Source organism: Eutrigla gurnardus (genome assembly GCF_963514095.1).
Source record: "Eutrigla gurnardus genome assembly, chromosome: 8".
In the NCBI taxonomy this organism is placed as follows: Eukaryota; Metazoa; Chordata; class Actinopteri; order Perciformes; family Triglidae; genus Eutrigla; species Eutrigla gurnardus.
The window spans coordinates 9,087,009-9,109,430 of record NC_139922.1 but is presented as its reverse complement, the minus strand read 5'-3'; the positions used below and the strand labels follow the sequence as shown (position 1 = coordinate 9,109,430).

Genomic DNA, 22,422 nt, shown 5'->3' with positions numbered 1-22,422 from the left:
AAAAGAAAAAAAAAGAAGAGAACATTACACGGAGGTAGAATGAGGAGTTGAGGAGCCACTAAGCAATTTTGATCAATTTTGAAAAAAAAAAAACAACAAAAAAACACTGTAGCGATGAGACCCCTTTTCTGTGTCTTTCCTGCCAAATGTATCAGCATATTGCAGCTTAACAGTTTGAAGTATCAGGATGGTGATGAGATGTTGATGAGCCTTAATAGCGACATCCAGAAGATGTCTCCTCTGGCGAAGACAGAGAAACTATAAACTCATCTTGTTGATTTCTAAACGGCTTAAAGCTCAAGTTGTACATTGGACTGTTGAACAAAAAGAATCAGGAAGCCTTTGAAAACATTAGGGTGCCGATGCACCGTCGTTCCTCTAAATGTGTTTCTTCTAAATATACATCTCCAACGCTGCATGCACAATTCCATGTTTAGGTTGTGCTGGCGTCCTGCTGTGGTGACATCGTACGGGGAAAACAGGACGCCACTGCTTCAGCCTGAAAACATTCTTTATGCGTGCCGTGCTGTGAAACGTCCACTCCAGAACAGCCAATTATCTGTTAACCACAGCCTATATTTCTTGCTTTTTATCTCTACATGAAGGCAGGTGGAAATCATGATTTAATCAATGTGTGTGTGTGTGTGTGTGTGTGTGTGTGTGTGTGTGTGTGTGTGTGTTGAAGTAGGTAAATTAAATTCCAATATTTTTATAACAGGGGATGAGTAAGCCGCTGTGTTGTCTCATCTGCTTCTCTGGTGGATCTTTGTTTCCCCTCAAGTGTCACTTATCTTCTCAGTATTCTCAGTAGCGGTTCCATTCTCAGTATTCAAGGCTGCAGACCTGGTCACCCTCCTTCCCAGCAGCTGGCCGGCCCTCCTCACGTGTTCTCGGACGTCTCAAAGATCTGTGGCTCCGCCCGGCTCTAAGTTAATCAGCTCAGCGCCACGTGGCGTCTCTCAAGCTCCAAATTGATGAGCTTTCGATATCAATCAAATGGTTTTGTGTGGGGGGGACGTGACAGACATGTGGGCTCTCTGCATGACCATTCTTTCTGGAGGCGGCATGGGAGGGGTGACATTAGGGCGCTGTCACGCACATGAAAAGAGATTTACGACGTCGCCAGAACTGGAGAATTTCATCCGTTTGACAGCTGGCAGGGCCGATCGATCACGCCGACCCGACACACCACTCAGCCAATGAAACGGGGACAGAGATCGTTATTTATCAAATAATGATCATTTATCAAAACTCTTCCTTTTCAGATGGATCAAAATTTTCTCTGAAGCCTGCGATCCGTGCGCGAGTGCGCCGGGATCACGCAGCCGTGCTCGGACAGCGCCAGGCGCCGTGGGAACGCGAGCACAATGGAGCACAATGGAAGTGTGTGTCGCACACTGTACGCAGTGTGTGTGCTCCCGGACGCGTGATCAGTGCAGGCTGTTGATTGCTCTCCAACAAGGCAGTCTTTTCGTACCGGAGTAAGAAAGAAAGACACACACACACACACACACACACACACACCTCACACACACACACACACACACACACACACCGTGTATGATCCCTTGGGTGTGTTATGTGTATCTTTAGTCTGTGCCATTAAGAGAGAGAGATCTCTATGTACCTCAGTTGTACTAACACGCTGGCAGTACGTAACATTGAAAGGACACGAGGGACGGAATAGGAAGACAGACAGACTGGAAAAAAGAAAGAAAGTTCCACACACACACACACACACACACACACCTTGCATACATATCATCTGTCTGACTAAACCAACAGTCTCTGTGGGCACCTACGCGTGCTTCTTTTGATGTTTAATTAAAACTGAATCGGGGGGGGGGGAGAGGTAGCATTCATGGTGCTCTATTTTGAAAAATATGCAAATGTCAATAAAAATGCATTAAAGAAACATACTACCAGTCGCTGGCGGCAGCGATGCGCAGGGGAAGGGAGGAAGGATGAGGGGAGGGAGAGAGAGTGAAGGGGGGTGGGGGGTGGGGGGGGCAACCGAGACATCACTTGCTAAGAAATAATGAAACAACGCAAAACACATAAGAGCTCACACTGCCATTTCCTGCTACTTAATTTATGCACTGCACAGACGGCCCGATAATGCTAATGAGTGCCGGTGCCTCCCGATTCTGACAACTGGAAGAATCTTTGGTATTCAGCTCCACCCGACGCCCGGGGGATGGACACATCTCTCTGGTTTGTATCGGCCCTCTGTCATAACAACAGTGCCAATGCGGACGGCAACTCTGGACACCAGAACACGACGTGTCTGCCGTGTGCATTTGTTGATTGAGGTATTTTGACACCAGGCAGCACGAGCAGCTCGCCCCGGCTTCATCAATGCATGCCGGGTTGTCGGGTTCAGATGGGAGACGCGCTTCGTATTCAGCAGGAGATTCATGGAAGACGAGGCATTCAAATCAGAGGCTCTCGGACAAATAAACTCATTTCATGCCTTGGAATAAACACATAGAATAAAAACAACTCTTTACTAAACGGACTCTGCAAGAATGTTCACCCGAGTCAGGAATGGGTTGTTAGGGGGGACACGCCCCTTTAAACTAAAGCTAAAACTTTACTTAATAAAGTTAAATTCTTTAAAAACATTTATTTTCGACAGGAAACAAAACCACATATATTTTAAATATCTGTGCATGGCGGCTATTAGATGGTTGAGCACAGGTAGTGAAAATGACTAACCTACCCTCATTTGCAGCTTGCATGTAATGAACACTTAATCTACACCCAAAAGGATCAGAAATAAACGATTCCCAAGGATTCGACTGAATGCGGTCCAGAGTGCTGCTTTTATGCTCCGAAATTTAGAAAACAAAAACGGCGCTTTGTGCATTGATCCGGCAGATGCGAGCTTTTATGAGATGGAGAGAGAGAGAGAGAGAGAGAGAGAGAGGGTTTGTGTGGGTCAGAGCTGCATGCTGCTGCATGCAGAAAGAAAGGAGTCGGAGGTGAGCAGTGGTTAGACAGGTCGGTAGGAACAGAGAAGGTTATGGAGCTCAAACAGACAGCGGGGAGAGAGGAAGACCTCTCCAACCTCACGGGTCACATCTTTGCAGGAGGGCAAACCGAAGGGAAGGACATTCATGACACAAAGAGACAAAAGGAGTGAGAGGAAAAAAAGACAGCTGTACAAGACCCCTCCTGTTGGGTTCCTTTCCGAGCAAGAGGAAGGGCTTCACCCCTCAGAATCCACCTGATGAGGTCGCCCACTGGGTGACCCCACTTTCCACCTGCAGCCTGCAGACAGCCAGCGAGACGGCCACGCGGACAAAGACAGACAGACAGACTGAGTGACGCACTGAAACAAGAAAGAATAGCTTTTATATACAGGAAAAAGCAACACACATGACAGAGACAGGAGGAGGAGGAGGGGGAGAAAAACGCCACAACGCCACCGAAGTGGAAGTAGCAGAAAGACAGAGGGCGGATGAATGAAACATGAAGGTGGTGTTTCATTTTGGGCGGGTGTGTGTTGGAGATGGAGGGATGAAGCATGACCGGGATGAGGAGATGGATGGGAGGTGAACGGGTGGAGGCACCGTGTTTATAAGGACGGCACACACACGTCCTGTCGGTTTGAGTTACCCCCCCAAAAGAAGCACTTTCCAGTAAAGAACACACAAACATACAGCTGGCCTACAGGCAGAGGAGGAGAAAACACTTTGAATGTGGTCCTCCTACGCCTCCTCTCTGCTGGCCTCCAGCTCCACTCACCACAGGGCCCCGGGTGCTTGATGGAGATGAAGGTCTTGCTCAGACACTCCGCCTTGCGCCGGATGCAGTCGTTGGTGTAGGTGCGGCCGTCCTTGCCGCACACGGGCTTGTAGGTGCCGTCGCACTCGATGGGGTCGCAGGAGCAGCGGGCGTTCAGCTGCTCCACCAGACACACGGCGTTGAAGCGACACTCCTCCTGACAGTCCTCTGGAAGAAAGGAGGAGACGAGGAAGAAGAGGGATTAATGTCGGATTTGTGGATTCCTCTATTTCCAACCCATTTCCAGAGGCATCAAACCCCTTCAGTCATCTGCATTCATGATATTTCTCCTTCACTCCTTCAGGTTTTTCCCTTGAATTTGTCACCCATCTGTATAAACACTGATAAGGCTTTTCTTCCCCGACTGCCACTTTTTTTTAACAGTTCGACAGACTGATGGCTATAGAGCGAAGGACAACAGGAGTAGTCAGAAGGCGTGGAAAACAACATTTCAAGCCACTGTAGCAAAGTGTCGGGCTGATTCTTCCTCCTGCTGTGTGACACTGCGCCTCCAACCATGGGGAAATGAATCCGTTTTCATCCAAACAGTAATTACATGTTAGGGTGGACCCAAGCCACCGGCAGCGTGTGCAAAAGCTTTCCTTCCAGCAGCAGAGGTTAAGCCTCACACAGAAAGTCTCTTTACCGACTCCCCACAAATGATTACACGTTGTGTTAATTGAGTGTTAATACAATAAGTCATCATTCTAAGAGGAATCTGAGGGATCGCTCAGAGCTGTGGAAAAGTACATGACAAATCAATCTAATTGCATTCAAATCACAAGGCTACAAATAACCAATGTCGGATGGGATCAAATTGAAAGACAGATTGCAGGTTCACAGACACAAAGCTGGTCAGATAAAAGAGTGTTTAGTCGTTGGTTTATTATTTCAGCTTGCTTTCACATGAGGTGAAACAAATAGGTTGATTTGTTTACTTCAGAACTTCCTTCATGGCTCCCGCTGAACTTAAGGTGAACTCTCTTGAAGAGAGGCTGATACTCGATTGGAATGAAAACATTACAATCTATTGAAATACAGATTTCTTTTGTTGTTGCTTTCAGTTCAGTTTATTACTTAATAAAAAGGTGCAGTTGGCTGCTGTTACATGTTCTTTGGCGATGTAAGACTGGGTGGACGTGCTCCCATCTAACTTTAATGATAAAAGTTCCCCAATAACTTTAATAAAACTGAGGAACTCTAACTCAAGGATTTTAATTTAGGGTCAAGTTAACGTCTAAACTCTAATATTCATTACATTTTGACTCACTAAGCAGAAATCTTCTGTGGAAAAAAAGAAAAAAGAAAAGAAATACTGTTAATGTGAAATGGCAAATTTGCCATTGAAGTGAGGAAATCCAATTTGAAGCAGGGCTCTCTGCTCTGGAGGCGCTCACTAGTCTTTGAATGTATTTAATTCCCGATCAGTGGATCAAATTTGTACCGCAATTCAATTCCTTCTCCTTTCTTTAAGAGTCTGTCATGCCACACTTAATTACATCACTGCTGTATCGGAGTGAGAGGGCCACAAGGATGTGCAATGTCATGGTTACAAGACGAAATGGCCATTTTCATTAGATACCAATTTGTAATTTGCTTCTGGTTATGATTTCATGGATCTCTGTTTCAAATTGAATTATTTTTTCATTTGAAAAAAGGCAGGAGCAGGAAAAAAAAGAATAAAAGAAAAAAAACAGCGTTCATCCATTTGCTCGCACACATGGCTGCGCATACTTTGTGATACCCAGACCCAAAGTCGCACCGGGATTTGTACAAATTTTAAGCCCTCACACTCCTCCATCAGCCTGTCAAGCCAAGCGGACAGGAGAACCGGGCTGTGTCAAAGAAGTGTGTGTCGGCCTTCATTGTTGGCTCTACCAAAGGCTGTCACGCAGAGATCTGTTCCTGCCTTTGGTGTTGTCAGGGGTCTCAGTACACGTGTGGGGGTCTCCGCACAGCGCCGCCACAAACCAACACCGCTGCGGCTTGGCAAAGCCCCCGCCGACAACACAGCGGGGAAATTGGATTTCCTCCGATGGCTATCAGATGTACAGTAAACGCTGACAACTCTTTGTTGACTAAGGCTTAAAGCCCCTGTTCTAATAGCACAGATAACAGCCCCGGAGGCTCTTATCAGGCTGGAGGAGGCCATGCTAGCAGGGATACAGTACAGACTGGAGACCTCGGAGACATTTATCTCTGCACCGTACAGTGGAGCACAGTCACAGGGTCAGATCTTAACGCTAGCTTACCTACTGTACACCTCCAAATATTAGGAGGACACCATGTGAGCTACGTGAACATGTGACGTTTCAGGGCTGTGTAACATCCCGGCAGAAGTGGAAGATTTAAAAATGTCAGAAAACATGTTTGTATTGAAGTACATTTTCCCAGTACTACCAGCAAACATTTGACAGTGCTGCAGGCATGCTCTCAGACAATCACGGGGCGAGGTGCCAGGTTATGGTAAGCAGCGAGGTGGTGTGGGGCAAAGTGGAGGGCAAAATAGGGAGGAAGCATTGGCTACAGTGTCATCTCTCAATAAACCGATTATCGTATGATGAAAATTTGGCTTTTAATTGATTTCAAATTTGCTTGTAAACTGGAACAATCAGGTTGTACGCATTGTCTCTCAACTTCAACACTAATATCACATATCGAGGTATTAATCAGACAATAATCATGGAAATAAAAAGTCTGCATTGGACAATTTTCTATAGTATATTGCTAGTAGATACCATTTACCAGCAAGTAAGTAGGTTTTTCTTGTATTATTATAATATTATAACATTTCAACATCTTTCTACAACTAATACTCCATGAGTATCTGTACTTTCGGAAGGCCAAAAAGCTTGCAGTCACTGCCCTTACCCAGCCTTCTGCATCGTCCTGCGTGGATCTTCCTGAGTTTGATTCCTTTCTGCATGCCCGTCGCCGCCATGGAGCACTCGCTGGCGTAGGTCTGGCCGTCGCTGGCACACAGAGGCTCGTTACCCGGAGGGCACGACTCCGGGGGGCTGAAGATGAGGGGCTGGCGGGTCAGAGCCTCCACCCGGCACAACGTGTTCAGATTGTTCATGTTGTCTTTACACGGATCTGTGGAGAGAAAGCTCTTCATGAATATGTACTGCAACACGGTATTTGACTCATGTATTTGAGAGGTAACATTTAAAAATCTGCTTGCGTTAATTGGACCCTGGGGGAACAGGAAACCTTTAACTAAAAACATCTCTGTACATCTTTAAGTCCTTTGTGGAAAAGTGAACAACAATATATCAGCCAAGACAAGGAATATAACAGGTGTGTCCTGGCTTAATTGTCTGAAAATCGTTTGATTCTCCAAAGTCAAGCTCCTGTTAGAGCTTTGTTGAGCCCGCTTTAAAATTGCAGTAAACAACATACCTGTCATGTTTTTTCAGGACAAATTAGCATCTCAGTATAGGATGAATGCATTAACTTTTGTTTGTCTAGTAAGTTCCAAAAGAAAATACAACAGAAGAGAAAGGAGAACACTAAAATAAAAAAAGAAAAAGGGAAGAGGAGACACGATCCTTCAGCTGGTCAGATATCATCCGTGGCCCAGCAGCTGAGAGCAGCTCAGACTGGGACCTTGGATGTGAGAGGGAGACAAGGAAATGGATGAAGAGACGGTCGGCTTGATTTGCTCCCTGGCATCTCCCTCGTTCCAGGGCAACGTTGGTCTGGCACTCTGGGCTGTATCAGTTCGTGATCATAATGGAATTGGTTTGTGGATGTGTGAGACCGGGGGCGTTACTCCTTGAAACAGGAGCCCGAGCTTTATCCTGCCCGCCACGCTTTCAGCATGTGGGAAGACAAAGGATTTATGTAGCACCGTGACATATCGCATCACTGCCAAGCCGCTGCCTAGTCATTCAAAACACACCGAGGATGAAACACCCCATCATCAGGAAAGGAGGAGGAAGGAAGAGAAGAAGGGGAAACCTCTGGCAAGGATACAAAGAGTGACAATGCTGGGAGAGAGAAAGGGACCGAGTGTTTTGGCGGTGGAGGGCCGGGAGGCGAGGTGACCACGGCCGGCCTGTTTTCTATCAGCAGTATGCAAAGGCTCACACTGAGACTAGCAACCACGCAAAGAGGGGGTTTTATCGTAATGCATGCTGCGTTTCTGCATAACGCAGTGCCTGAGCCGGCAGCAAGACCATTATCTGAGGGAAAGACCATTACCTCCCATTAAGTGAGAAGAACAGCTTCCCGGATCCATGCTTTCCTCTAGCTGAGCAAGGAGGGTAATTACAAAAAGAACGGCCTGTTTGCTGTAAAAACTAGCAGCGCGGATAAATCAACTGCATTTGTCGGGCTAGGTGCTAGCAACTTGAAATAGCCAAGGTTTTAGATGAAATGGCTGTAGGAAGATTTAGAGTGCCATCAGGGCCGACCGGTCCCCTGAGCCCCGGCCCTCCCCAGGGAGGACGGGGCCGCTCAGGTCACTTTGGCCAGCTCAAGCTGGATTTATACGAGCGACCTTCCGCCGGCGGACCCGCGCATCCATCTCTCTTCCCCCACCCCCCCGCTCTGTCTCCCAGAGGCTCCTGCTGCTAAGAGACAGAGCTTTTGTCTGCTTTTCTCTCCCTCCATCTGGCTCCAAACAAACAAAAAAGAAAAACTCAAAGTTGAACGCCTTGGGAGTAAACAACTATCACCTGATGATAACAAGGATTAGCAAAAAAAAATAACCCAAAAAAGCCGGGCCTGACGAAAACGACAGCTCTACAGACCTACTTAGAGAAAACACCAATTTGCACCCCAGGAGTACCTGAGTGAAGCAAGGCAACCTGAATGAGAAATGAGAATTAGCAGAGGCCACAAGTAAGTGGGGGTATGAAGGAGAAACAACAAAGCCGGAGGTAGCAAACAGAGTGGAGAGAAGAAGGCAGAGAATATAGAGGAGAGAGAAAAGTAACAATTCCAGAAAATGAGCATCCAGGTTTCTGCTTTTCTCTTGCTTATTGTAGATTTAATAAACCCTCCAACACATGTGAACAAGGCGCCGTGATGCTGTGGTGGGTAAAGTCAACATGAGGAGAGAGCTCACCGCAGTGCCCTTGGTATTGCACTCGTATGTTCCTCTGGTTCTTGCAGGCGTGCTGATGGAGCTCACACTCGTTGCGGTAGTCCTTCCCGTCGCTGCCGCACACCGTCTGCTCGCGCTTGCCCTCGCAGCCGAGGGGACACATGCATTTCGCCGCCAGGCCGTCCGACGACTGGATGCAGGTGCTGCCGTAGCTGCAGACCACCTCGGTGCAGGGGTCCTTCAGGGCTGCGGGGGACAGACAGAGGAACAAAGGGTTAGTCCAAAGCAGAGGGAGAAGAATACGCGTGTCAACCGAGTGCACTCCGGGACGCACGCTGCTGCACATCACAGCTGAATTGAGTGCACCTCGGATGACAGGCCGCCTTATTTAAGTGGCGGCTGGTTGCACTTTTGGAAGCCCGGTGCAGTTATTGTGGGTTTGAAGAAGTACTCGACACCCCTGGGTAAGGACGCACTGCCACAGCTGTCTGCTCGCGCGAACGAGTTGTGTCTCATTTTGCAGCGCAGCCTCGCATCGATTCAGGAGCTTTGGCATTCACAACGCATTCTCTATTGCTATGCTCAAGCATGCTTTAATCGACACGGCTGAAAAGCGACCCTCTGAATATTTACCTTACCACAAATGAGACCGAGAGAGAGAGAGGGAGGAGGGGAAAGGGGAGAGAGTCATTCCTCCCCCTGAGGACTCTGATTCCACTCTAATTAAACAGCATGCCACTTGTCGCTGAGTGACTCATTGTGGTGATAGGACGGGGTGCAACTTTTAATTTCGCCCGTGTTCACAACCGACGGCGGGCTTTTCCTGGGTTTCATATGCTCGACAAAAGGCGGCCATCAGATTACAATCGCTGTCATCCCGCTGCATGATCCATATTTATGACTGTCGTGGACAAACAGGCTCTCCTGTGAGAGATGCAGATCATCGGCGGGCCTCTCATTTCCTAAGCCCGCCACTTTTAGAGTAAATATTTACCCGTGTCTGATATTATCCCCTCTTTTGTTATAACCGACATGAACGCATTTCATTGAAAAGGGGGAGCGGGAATATTGAATCACAAATTATTTGCTTAGCATTTTTTTTTCTTTCTGCGACTGAGATGTGTGTGGAGATATATTATGGATGTGTAGGGAGACAGGAGTGCTACGAGAAGCACTCTTGATCAAAGGATAGCTCTCCCCCTCTCTCTCTCTCTCTCTCACACACACACACACAAACACACACATCTTGCTTTCCTCATCTTCATGACACATCCCCCCCCCCCCCACACACACTTCTTTTCCCGCTCCCTCCTGTCAAGTCCTTTGAGGTTTGGTGCGTGAGACTCGTTAACGAACACTTCTTTGTTCATTTTATATTTGTTCTGTCTTGCAGCAGGAACGGACTCCAGACCTAATTTATGACAAAGGCACTTCAAAAGTGACTTCAAAATAAAGTGCTAAATTACAGCTCTAACTAAGGGAGATTTGCGGAAACCGTAAGCCGCTGTGAGCCGTTGACGGCGGGGTAATGGCAGCCAATGTGGACTATTTAGCGACCGGGACACTTGGCTGCTAATGTCGTCTAATTGTATGAATAATGAGACGCTGATGGCCTGTGGAAAACAGCCCTGCATTAATGACCTTGTTGCAGTTAAAAAAGGTCATGTTAAATCACAGCAGCAGCGATCGCACACGAGCAACAATTGCTACACGATTTGCACTTAGAAAGTAGCACTTGTTATGTAGCATCCAGTACTATTAGAAATAACCTTCAGCCGTGCTGTTTTGATGTGTCTTGTCTTGGGAAGGGGAGGAGGAGGCATGTGTCCTGACAAGGAAAAGCACCTTGTCGGAGCGCTTGCGGCTTGGGTGAAATGGTGGTTGTTAAGGTGTAGAGGAGGAGGGAGAGGCCCGGTGATCTCCTTCACCTGCAGGGAGGGGCCCCTGTTTGCTTTGTGACAGTAAACAGCATTGTCCTCGCACTCCTTGATCTCATTAAATAATAGCCCGGCTTTCTCTCTCCAGCCTTCTTCTCCTCCGAGCGAAGCTGCCGCGTTGACAGCAGCGAGGGGTGGGGGGGGCGACGGTAAGGAGCACAAGAGCTAGGTAGAATAGGGGTGGGAGGGTGGGGGCTGCTGATTTGAATGCTAACAGGGGCCGATTTGGATACGAAGCGCAGCCTCGATGGGGCGTTAGTGCAGATAAGCCTCCCTTCTCAGACTCAGACAAGCAGGCAAATTGCCTGGGCGAATGTGATCGGTGTAACAAGCCCCCAAAGAAAAAAATAAAATAAAAATACACTCACCACAGCAAACTTCAGGGGGATCTCGCTTATATTTGCTCATTATTATCATGTGAAACGTGGCAAAAAAATGGGAGAAAGGGAGAGGAGAAGGCTGAAAGAGTCAGCAGAGCTGGCTTCGCTAAATTAGAATGATCCTCGCTGCCAATTAGATCAGTCTTCCTCGCTGGAGTAAAGCTCAGCTAGGTTTAGACTGCAAAGATAATGAGAAAAAAAGGCAGATCAGGATACAGATAGACAGAGAGATAAAACGCAAAGTGACACGGAAGCAATTCCAGCACAAACAGAGATGACATCTCCAGCATATGATGAGGTAAGGAGAAGACACACCAAAAACACAGCTGACATTCCGGGGCCCAATTAAAGGATATTACGTAATCTCTTACACAACGAAACAGACTTCAGACAGAGACTTAATGTTGATTAATTTGCATTTAAGGGACTGCATCTCCAACAGCACTTTGGATAGTTAATCACAGCTGGACCTGGCTTCCATTGGCTCCTAAACTGAACAATTGCTCCAATCCGTCTAATCACGGGCATGCATCATTTGAACGAAACCACCTGGAATATCTTCACTCAGCAGGTTTGCATCATTTGAATCAGAGTGCCCACATTGTCTGCCAGTGGGAGACACATTGTGAATGGACTGCCTGCTTTGCCTAATTGTGAATTCATTCGGCGATTCCTGGATACACACCTTCCCCATCACTCTATTCCAGCTGCAGATAGAAAGAACTTTTCAAAGAATTCCAACTAAACCAAATCTGTTGAGAATTGTAATTTTGATGCGGGGGGTTGGGCTGGCTGGGTGATGTCTCGCTGCACGGTGGGGAATGGGGGTTTGGAAGATGGGGGATTACGGTGATCCGCTCCCCCCTCTCATCTCTCCCCGTGGCAGCCAGCAGACAGCCGGGCAGGTGGGGAGCTCTGCTTCCCTCTGATCAACTGTTTTGTGCTGCAGTTTATTAATGCTTCATTAGGGACAGGGAGCTGTCAGCGCCATGCTGGCTTTACCGGATGCCCTGCTGCCACGGCACCAGCGGCAGCCCAGATGTGTGCACGTGGAGATTGTGTGTGCTCCTATATGCCAGTGTACGTTCGCAGGCAGTTCAGATAAGTCAGCATGTGATGCTAACGTATGCGTGTGTGTGTGTGTGTGTGTGTGTGTGTGTGTGTGTGTGTGTGTGTGTGTGTGTGTGTGTGAGTGTGTGGTGCTTCCTGTTGCGCTGGTTGTGATAAAGGAAGGAGCAGGGGGTTGTAGCTAATCAAATGCAATGATGCGATGTGGGGGGAGTTGGCAGTGTGTGTTTTAATCAAGAACCCCCCACCCCCTCCTCCTCTTCCTCCTCCTCCTCCTCCTCCAGGAAGAAGAAGAAGAAGAGAGAGACAGTGTGACAGAGAGAGAAGCAGCAATGCTGGGATGTAGGAGTTAAAGTACTGTAGATAAAATACTGCAAGAGAGCAGTGCAAGAAAAGAGACAGACTATGCAATAAAACATTTACAGTACGGTACAGTATGTTTATTGTCTTCCTGTCCAAGAGCGAGGCATATAGGCAGAGCCCAGTTAGCGTTTTCCCCTTTCTTCCTGTTTTTATGCTACGGTAGGTATAGCACCTAATTCCAGTTCCATACATAAAACTGCAGTAATCAGTATTTACTCGATGCGACAGCGATGCTGATTGTTTTCATCTGGTGAGTCTGTGTGTATGTCAATGTGGCAAAATGTGATCCTGGAGACATCGACTGCAGCAGCCAACGAGCACAGAGGCAAATGGAGCTGAAATGAACATTTTCTTCAACCCTTTTCCATCAAAGCTCCAGTGACATTGTGCAGCTATTAAACAACATATGATGGAACAAGAATACAAAAAAATGAAGTCCTTGGTCTTTATTACTCAAAATCCAATTTGGTTTTTCCTGGAAAGCAAAAATAATGACGTGTGCTTACATCAGCTTGTACCAACCAACTTCCACCAATAATATCATGCCATCCATCCATCAATCTGCTACTTCAGCTCTGCACAGAGCCAGACAAGGTCGTAAGATACACTTTTGAATGATCAAATTAAATTCCTCCCAACATTGCCTGCCTCCTGTTTCACTCAGAAATACGTCACCTTAGGGAAGATGGATACTCTTGAAATGCCGTTTCAGCTCCACTTTAATTATTTTGTCAGGATATGTCTGTCTGTCTGTCTGTCTGTCTGTCTGTCTGTCTGTCTGTCTGCAAAATGATGGGTGAGGTCCAAGCAAGGGTGCTGGCAGTAGAGGGGCAGGAAGGGTGGAAGGGACCCCGCCATTGTAAGAACCAATCCTAAACTATGCAGCATCAAACCATGAACATATCAACTTATAACTAAATGATCTTTTATTCATTATTATTTATACTTACTTATCATTTGCTTTCAATCTTACTGTTCTATATGTGAATGCTGTGTCCATGTTTAATGTATGTCATTTTGGTTTTCTTTCTATCCGATTGCAGTGTAAAATGGATTCAATGTATAAATTATATAATGCATTCAAAAACTAAACATGGAAAGAATGGTGTCCACAGCACTACCTTCTTTCCCTTTTTTTGTGGAAAACATCCCTGGTATTTAGGAAAACACAGTCTAACTGCAGACTCAATACGTAAATACATGTATGAAACTAATAATGATAATGGTAGTAATGATAAGAATTATAACAATACTCATCAATATAACAACAATGGAAAAGATTTGATAGCCAACTGGTGAGCCAAGTATTACATCATAAATAATGTTTAGTATGAGAGTGGGGAGGGTTTAGACAAAGACGGGACGAGCGAGCAGGGATTGGCTTAAAGCTGAGAGGTGCTGTGGAGAGAAGTGTGTGGAAGTGAGATAAGGGAAAGGGTCAGAATGGGAGCAAGAAAAAGGCAGCATGGAACGGTCAGAAAATAAACAAGATTAACAGACTAGATCAATACGGACCAAGATCCAAGAACTAAATATGGATGAGAACGTGCAGCCGGGTATCTAAACCCAGTGATGAAGAGCAGGAGGCAGGGACTGAGGGAAGGCCAAAGGATTAACAGTCCTGCACACCTCTCCCACACACACACACACACACACACACACACACCCCTCATTTTCTCTACTGTGAGGCCAATGGCTGGAAGATGATTCTCTGTGTTTGATGTAGTTCTTCAAAGAGCTCCACTGAACTGCAGCTGTTGCTCTCTTTTACACGCTTTGCTGTTTTACCCTTGAGAATGGAAAATGAACCACGGAAAGCCCTCATCATACTCCAGTCTGCTGGTGGCCACACTCACAGCAAAGTACTGTTGTGGAGGGTACAGTTACAAGCATGAGGAGATTTTACCGCGATGTCTGAGATGTGACCGATGCTACACGTTGAAAAAAAAAAAAACCCATCTAAGGGACACAGAACTGTTACTTTAATTGCTGCATTTAAAAAAAGATAAATGTTAAAGAAAAATACAAATGACAGATGATAAAACATTAAAATGTTGCGTGGTCTTGTGATTCCAAAATAGACTGTTTTGTACGGCAGCTGTCATTTTCCAGTGGCAGATATCTCACGCTTGAAAAGTGCAGTAAAACACGAGTGGGGTGCTGAAACGCCTGCAGAGGGCCCATTTATTCTGCTGAGTGACAGCAAGGAGACGGGACGGGATTAAATCGTCTGGATGTGGCATTTATGACAAACAGACGGAGATGAGCGGTCTTTAAGGACGGCGTGCAATTTCACAAAAAACACTTAAAAGTCTTCGGTTGATCATCAGCGAATATTAAAACACGTTTTAGAAGTTAGCTGAAAAGAGCATAGTCATTAACCCTCATCTCAAGGGAGACCGCCTGACCAATCTGAACAACACCTTCACAACAATTTGAACACATTAAAAAAACACACTTCCTCAAAGTGATGCACAAAACAGCCAACTGATCACTAGTTTTAGTCAGGGGGGGTTAGCAGCCACCATGCTGCATGCGTTGTCATGGAGACATGCAGACGCCTTTCCCCGTAAGACGTCATCAGCGTTTTTTGTTCACTGATAGCATCCATCGGTCAAAATGATTATCGTCCATTAGAGTTAACTGTTAATTATTAACATTCTGAAGAGGCACCGAATGTCCTTCCTGCTAATAAAAAATGCTGCAGATATCAAAAAAGATGATGATGATGATGTGTTTGGTTGCATCAATCAATCCGGGCTTTGTGTGACGACAAAGCTGTGATGATGACCACTCCGTCAAAACGCTGACTGACTTACAACTGACCTTATCTCAGACCTGTAATCCAATTCCTGAGAGGAAAGATGAGAAGAGAAGACAAAAGCTGACAGACGTACTCTTTAACCTCTCTGGGATAAAGACTCCTTTTGAAAGCAACAAAGACGATCTAACGCCTATTTCCCATCGCGTGGTTGGACTCGACTCACTTCTGGTTTCATGTCCTTTTGTCTTCGACATTTTACTCCCTCTGTAATAGAGATGTCATGTGACACGCTGAGTCCTTTCATTGCAAGCAAATACAGGAATGTCTGACTGTCGTCAACAGTACGGCATAGTGTACGTCGTTTACAGGGTTGTTTTGCAGGCTGCTAAAGGCTTTAAATCTGGGTTGAGTAAATACAGATAATGTAATGGTGAGTTTGTGCAGGAAGTCTTGTGTCGAGCGAGTGGCAATCCTAGTATCTGTTCTCTCTGATTGGATAGTGACACTGATTTGATCTCCCAAGTAGACCACAGTCAAAACAGGTGGTGGAGTGCAGCCAGGTCGCTATTAACTGCTCGTTTGTTTACCTCTTAAAAGGTCACGATCACACATTATCAATAATGCATTTATTGAGTTCTACAACAGGCTTCACCCTGCAGGGAGATGAAACGCATTAGACCCAGTTAGCAGATTTAGCATCGCAGCAAACATTTATACTGCATCTATGGCTGGCTGATTAAATGTTTTCATCACATAAACTGCAACAGCAACAAACAGGAGGAATTCATTTATTTATGTAGTAGTTTAAAATGTGCAAAAACAAGCCCACAAACTGACCGCACAGTGAAAGCAAGAAGATGCTGCGTTTGAAAACAATGAACTTGCACCTGAGAGCGATGCATGCAGATGTCACCCCGGCCCTGCAAAAAAAAAAAAAAAGGTACCAGGACTCATCTGGACTAAGTGGCGCATATGCCACAAGTTTCCTTTCATTAGCACCTGATTAACGGGAGCCGGTGGTGGTGGGGAGCCAAAAATCAGCACTGATGTGCAGTGAAGCGTTTGCTAATCATACTTGGCCTTTGCCATCAACATTCGCTAATGAGTTATGGCCGCTGGGCGCAATATGCTAGTCAGAGCTGCTTAAAAGTCAGCTACAGAAGGTGTTGGTCCTCAACACGGACACCGGCACATCTGTATGAAGACAAGCAACACCTCGTCCCCACGGACGCATGATGAGGTTAACGGCGTGCACTTAATCACATTAACTTTGCCAGGAGGTGATGTATTCGGTCGCAAGTGTGCGTGTTTGTATTGCACGTGCATGTGTGTGTGTCTGTCCCCAGCTAATCTTGCATATTGCTGGACCTCAGCAATAGTATGTAGAAGTATTACTTTGCAAGTGACAAAGTGAAGCGAGCACTGTCGGGAAGGAGGAGCGCTAGTTAGCTGTTAGCAGTCGATGGGAGTCCTACAGTGTGTTTGGCTAACAGAGCGAACAGCTAATGAGGCTAATACCACGGACAGAGCTAACAGCTATGAAGCTATACAAACAGCAGGACTGAAAGTTGCTGTTAAACAATCAACATTGCTGCAGTTTATCTTCAGGGAGCCGGCACAGACAGCTGAGTAGAATAAAATGAGGGCGACGGGGCGATTGTGCTTCGTATTCATCCCATCAATGCAGCACTTCACTTACACTTCACTCTGCTTTATCTCTCCTCTCGACAGTCCCATGTAAATACATGTTTGCAGTCACTAACTCATATCAAAGCAATGACATCTATTGCCATTTTATTAAAGCTGCCCTAAAGTCAGTGGTTCCCCAACCTGCCAGTCACAGCCGCAATATTAATGATAAAACGTTTCTGCTGCCAAAATGCAATTAATTATTATTTAATTAAGTTCATTTTCTTTCTAACTTTACAAAAAAATGATCTTCACTTGTTTTTGATGGACTGCCAGGGAGTTTTACCTCACAGCAATTTTAAAACTGTGAAACTGAAGAAATATGGAAATATCACTATGATTGAGCTGCTCATAGCTCAAACAGTAGCTCGTGACTTGGCTATAAATGGTCAAAAGCCAGAGAGACTTTGTCACGACTTTAACATTTTCAGTGATTTTTTGGGGAAATAAACTGAAAAACAAGAAAATTGTCTCCGCAAAGCAAATGCAGAAATACCACAGTAATGAGTGCTTGGCACCAAAGATTGAGGCTCTGATTGAAAAAATAACAAAGATCTAGTGGATTTTAATTTAAAACTTATGTAGAACGAAAAAAGGCAAACATGCTGTTTATCTACTTCGTTCTCTCTCTCTCACTCACACACACATCAGATAAATCCCTCAAATCAGTGAGCCCATTCCAGCCTCGCAGTATACTGCAGGACCCTGTTTAACACGACGGCAATTTAATTTATGCTATTCTGAAAAGTCTCTCTAGGAAAGACAGAATGAAGCTGGAGCAGCGAGTCCTCACATCTATCCAGTGCAAATAGATGAGAATCGCTTGGATTGATTCTCTGCCTTTTTTTTTTGGCAGGCATATTTAATGCAGGCGGGCACACTGTTTGTGCAATTCTATCATTCTAATTGTGAAGAAAATTGTTAGATCTAGGAGTGAGAAAACAACCATTATAGGGAGAAATGAAGGTACATTGGCCTTCTCTCACAATCCTAACACCGATAGAATGAAGTTAATGTGATTGAGGTAAACAATAAACAAAGTAGCACAATGTTCCCAGACAGCCTAAGTCATGCGCTCAGCATCCTCAGCCCGGTGATTCGGTTAAACACTATAAAGCTGACCTATTCAATCCACTGACAAACAGCATTTTTAATGGCGTCTTGCTTGTGCAATCCCACTATAAACAGGCCATTGTGTCAAGGAGAGGAAGTGTTCACAAATGGGCATGCTCCACAGTGACAAACAACAGCTAGGGGGAGAGATGGCAGCTCCTGGGTGTGCAGCAAGTCACTGAGAGGTGTTTTGTACAATCATTTGGGTTTTTCAAAAATGATGGCATTAAGTCTGAGGAAATGCAGGGCCACGCAGCCACTTAGGAAACTACTAAGTTACAGGTTTTATAAGATGATGGTGACAATTTTCTTGTGGAAAGAATGGTGCCAGGGTACATTCTTTTACATAGCAAGACACTTCATGAGCTTTTTGTCAGCTCATCAGCATTTGGACAAAAAAGAAAAAGTCTCAAGACTCAAGTCTTCACATATTTTGCTCGTTAGTCCTTCACAGTCCTTCACAGTCCTTCACAGTCCTTCACAGTCCCGGCCTTGAGGACAAAAGACCGCTGGGCTGCTCTCCTTCCACTCAGTGGACCACATTCACATTCCAACCCAGGTGCAAACAGTGTCTCATTAGATCACTAACATGAACAGCGGCCGGGCTCTGGGTCCCAGCGACCCGGATCGATAACCACCGCGCTACTTCTTCTCGGCTGTGAGACGGGTTGATGAATACATCCACGCGACGGAATATCCCGGCAGCAGGAGAAGGTAGAAGTTGGGAAAGTTTCACATCTGTTTGCTCATTTAGAAATCAGCGGTTGTGGAATTTACAATCAATCTCCCGTTGCAGGTCTAAATTGCCCTCTACGGCCGCAATGTGAACACAGCGATACTCTGGGGAGCGGGTGCAGTCGATGGAAGGCCCTTAAACAAGTAGCATGGGAGGAGTGTGTGTGTGTGTGTGTGTGTGTGTGTGTGTGTGTGTGTGTGTGTGTGTGTGTGTGTGTGTGTGCACCTAGATGTATGGAGTAAAAAGTTCAATGAAGAATATGGATATCGTTTTGAAAACGTTTCACTTTTCAAATATCTTGTACAAACTCTGTAAATGTTTTAAAACAAAATGATAAATAAACTCAACACAAATCACTTTTTGTTTAGTGTTTAGACAAGCTGTTCTCTTTTCTGTCTGTCTGGAACTCACTTTAGAGAGTCTGGTTTATAGGAGGACATACACTGTGTGACATAGGCCCACACACACACACACACACACACACACACACACACACACACACACACACACACACACACACACACACAGACATTTATATACACACACACACACACACACACACACACACACACACACACACACACACACACAGACATTTATACACACACACACACATACCACAGAAACCCAGCCAACAAAGACACAAATAGCTGTTCTTTAGAAATCCAGCTCCTGACAGTTGTCGCCATTCTTGTTCCACACAAATAAAATAAAATATCCATTATTGTCTGCTGAGCTGGTAGTTATCCTCATGTTTTCAACACTGCTTTGCTTTTATTATTGTTTTCACTCCTTTTCGATGTCTCCCAAGCATGTGTGGGGAAAATAACAAACAAGGATGTTTAATTCAGTAGACGCCAAACACATAAATACATTAAAAAGCACCAAAACTCAACCCCTTGTCTGGTATTAGCAGGTGTGTGTGTGTGTGTGTGTGTGTGTGTGTGTGTGTGTGTGTGTGTGTGTGTGTGTGTGTGTGCAGATAATGGTTATTTTCCCTGCAGGTTTTAGAGAGGTGAACGCTGGATATACAGAGAGGGAGATGAAGAAGACAGGATTTGTCTTACATGTATCAGTGGACACAGACGAGTGGAACAGCAAGTAAAGATGTGTGTGTGTGTGTGTGTGTGTGTGTGTGTGTGTGTGTGTGTGTGTGTGTGTGTGCCTGTGTGTGTGTGTGTGTGTTGAGGGACGATAACAAAATGTAAGTTCTTCAATCTATCCGTTTGCAAAACGCCTAGAGAGTGCATATTTCACTAAGTACGACCGTGTGTGTGTGTATGTGTGTACATGCATACGGGTATGAATACAGTATCAGTACACACACACACACACACACACACACACACACACACACACACACACGTACACAGAGAGAGTCAGTCTGTCAGGTTCTGCATGTTATGGTTATGAATACCAAGCAAGAGTCATTGCCCCAGGGAAATGAAAGCACGGAAACCGAGTTATTTACAATGACCTCTCGCCCTGCGTGCTTGTGTGAGTGCATGTGTGTGCACATAAATGTGTTCAGCAATCACGCTGGAGGAATTTGATTACTCTGTCTGTGTATGTGTGTGTGTGTGTGTGTGTTACTGCTGATGAGAGAAACAGTAAGAAAAAGGAGAAAGTGAAGTAAGGAGCGGTGAGAGTTATTTTGAGCTGGTCCAACAGCGAAGCAAAGGAGAGATGAAATGACATGAAAAAGAATGGACTCAAAGGGAAGAGGGAGGAAGAGGGAGGAAGAGGGGGAAAGATGGGGAGGGGAAAAGAACGAATGTGTGGGAGAAGAAGTGGAGCAGAGTGTGGAAGAAAGGGAGGGAAAGGGAATAAAGACATCGGAGGGATACAACTAATGAGGAAGAAAATAGGAAAAGACAAATAAAGGGAAGGAGGGAAGATTGGAGAGAGGAAGTGAAGGAGGAAAGGAGAGCAGAAGGACAGAACATTGTTATCTGCTCCGGCAAACCCAAAAGTCATCTCCACCATCTACAGCTATTACCAGCAGTCCACTGGCACCGGGGGCAACCGGGCGTGTCACTGGGGTAACAAAAGAGCTCGTCGGAGACTGAGCAAAGAGAGAAGTGGGGGGGAAGGAAGGAGAGGGAGCATGTGGGTGTAGAGGAAGAATAAAGCAGGTTGGCTTTCATCTCCGACTCTCCAGAATGAGGATTTTGTTTGCAGGAGATTTCCTGAAAGCTTCACTTCCAGCCAGCTTTGGGCCCTACGAGGGGATCAATCAGGGCTTTAACCGGCCCAGCCCAGACACCTTAACAATCAGCCAAAACTGGCACCTGGCAGAAGACAAAAAGTACAGCGAGGGTAACAAGCTCAGGCCAGAGACCATGGCTTTAGCTTCTCTAGGGAAAAGCCTTTTCAGGAAAATTAAAGTTATAAAAAAAAAACTCAGTGCTCCATGTCAAAGGTTCTCCAAATGTGTGGATCCGGTGGTGGAGGAGAAAGCTGTCGGACATGTAACTCCAAACTCTCACAGAGGTGTAATATTGGTCCTGTGAAAGGGACGACGCCCTCGTATAATGTAAGGGTCAACATGTATAATTCATATGGGATTTTTACAGTTACTGGTCTCCAAAGAAACACTTTTGCACATGCAGAATACTCATATACAGTATCATCTAATTCTGTAAATCTGCAAACATATCCAGATGCAGGACTCACAAACGACAAAGACATTTAGTAGGAACTGTCGCCGGGATTATATTTATTTTGACACCAGAGGCCACGCTTTCACAATCCACATCCTTCCAAACATTAACCAGGTGTTTTCAAAACATAACCATGGAAATGTTTATCCTCCTTTTGGTTGTAAATGTGATATGGCTGCATAGGAGACATGTTTGAGCCTACTCAATACAGAAAAATTCAATGCAAATGCATCAAATCACTATCATAGCTCTGAATTGTGAATAGCTCAAGCAGCATCACGTACTTCCTGTTTAAGATGGAGAGGTTCACATCCGCCTGGTATTGGTCCCGATTGCCTGCAGTATGTTAGAGCAGACAGAGGAGCAGGTGTGGAGTACTGATGCCTTTCTCCTTTCACTGTGAGGACACAAGAGTGTGTCAGTGCTGGCGAGATAAAGCCCTCTCTAAAGCATGGAGAGAGAGAGGACTGATAGAGTAAGCGGTCCGAGCTTGTGGCCAACACACACACACACACACACACACACACACACACACACACACACACACACACACACACACACACACACACACACACACAATCAATCTCCATTGATCACTCTCTTGAACCCCAGTCACCTCACCACACACCACTTTTTTTTTTTTTGCATTACTTGTTGCACTCCTTCAAGAAGAAAAAGAAAAAGAATGAAAAGTCCACGTTCCACGAGAATGGCCACACAAGATGAGTTCTGCAGCACTTCAGGGAGAGGGAGTTTATTTGCCACTCTGCCCCAACTTCGATGTCAGCAGAGCCAACTTGGTTCACACATTCCCCGGCCGACTGCAGCGTGTCCGCACGCGCACTGATACGCACACAAACACGCATC

At 45.7% G+C, this 22,422-nt stretch overlaps 2 protein-coding genes across 2 annotated transcripts in view; both read right to left on the bottom strand.

The window, feature by feature from the left end:
* Positions 1–22,422, bottom strand: part of ptpn11b (protein tyrosine phosphatase non-receptor type 11b) — a 306,181-nt gene that overhangs the window by 108,307 nt on the left and 175,452 nt on the right. The gene's annotated exons all lie outside the window — the stretch shown is intronic.
* Positions 1–22,422, bottom strand: part of agrn (agrin) — a 228,851-nt gene that overhangs the window by 66,820 nt on the left and 139,609 nt on the right. Inside the window, exons 5-7 of the mRNA XM_084016344.1 lie at positions 8,864–9,088; positions 6,661–6,885; positions 3,751–3,957 (exon numbers count right to left, since the gene is read on the bottom strand). Of these exons, the coding sequence (XP_083872470.1) occupies positions 3,751–3,957; positions 6,661–6,885; positions 8,864–9,088 (657 nt within the window). The remainder of the gene's footprint in view (positions 1–3,750; positions 3,958–6,660; positions 6,886–8,863; positions 9,089–22,422) is intronic.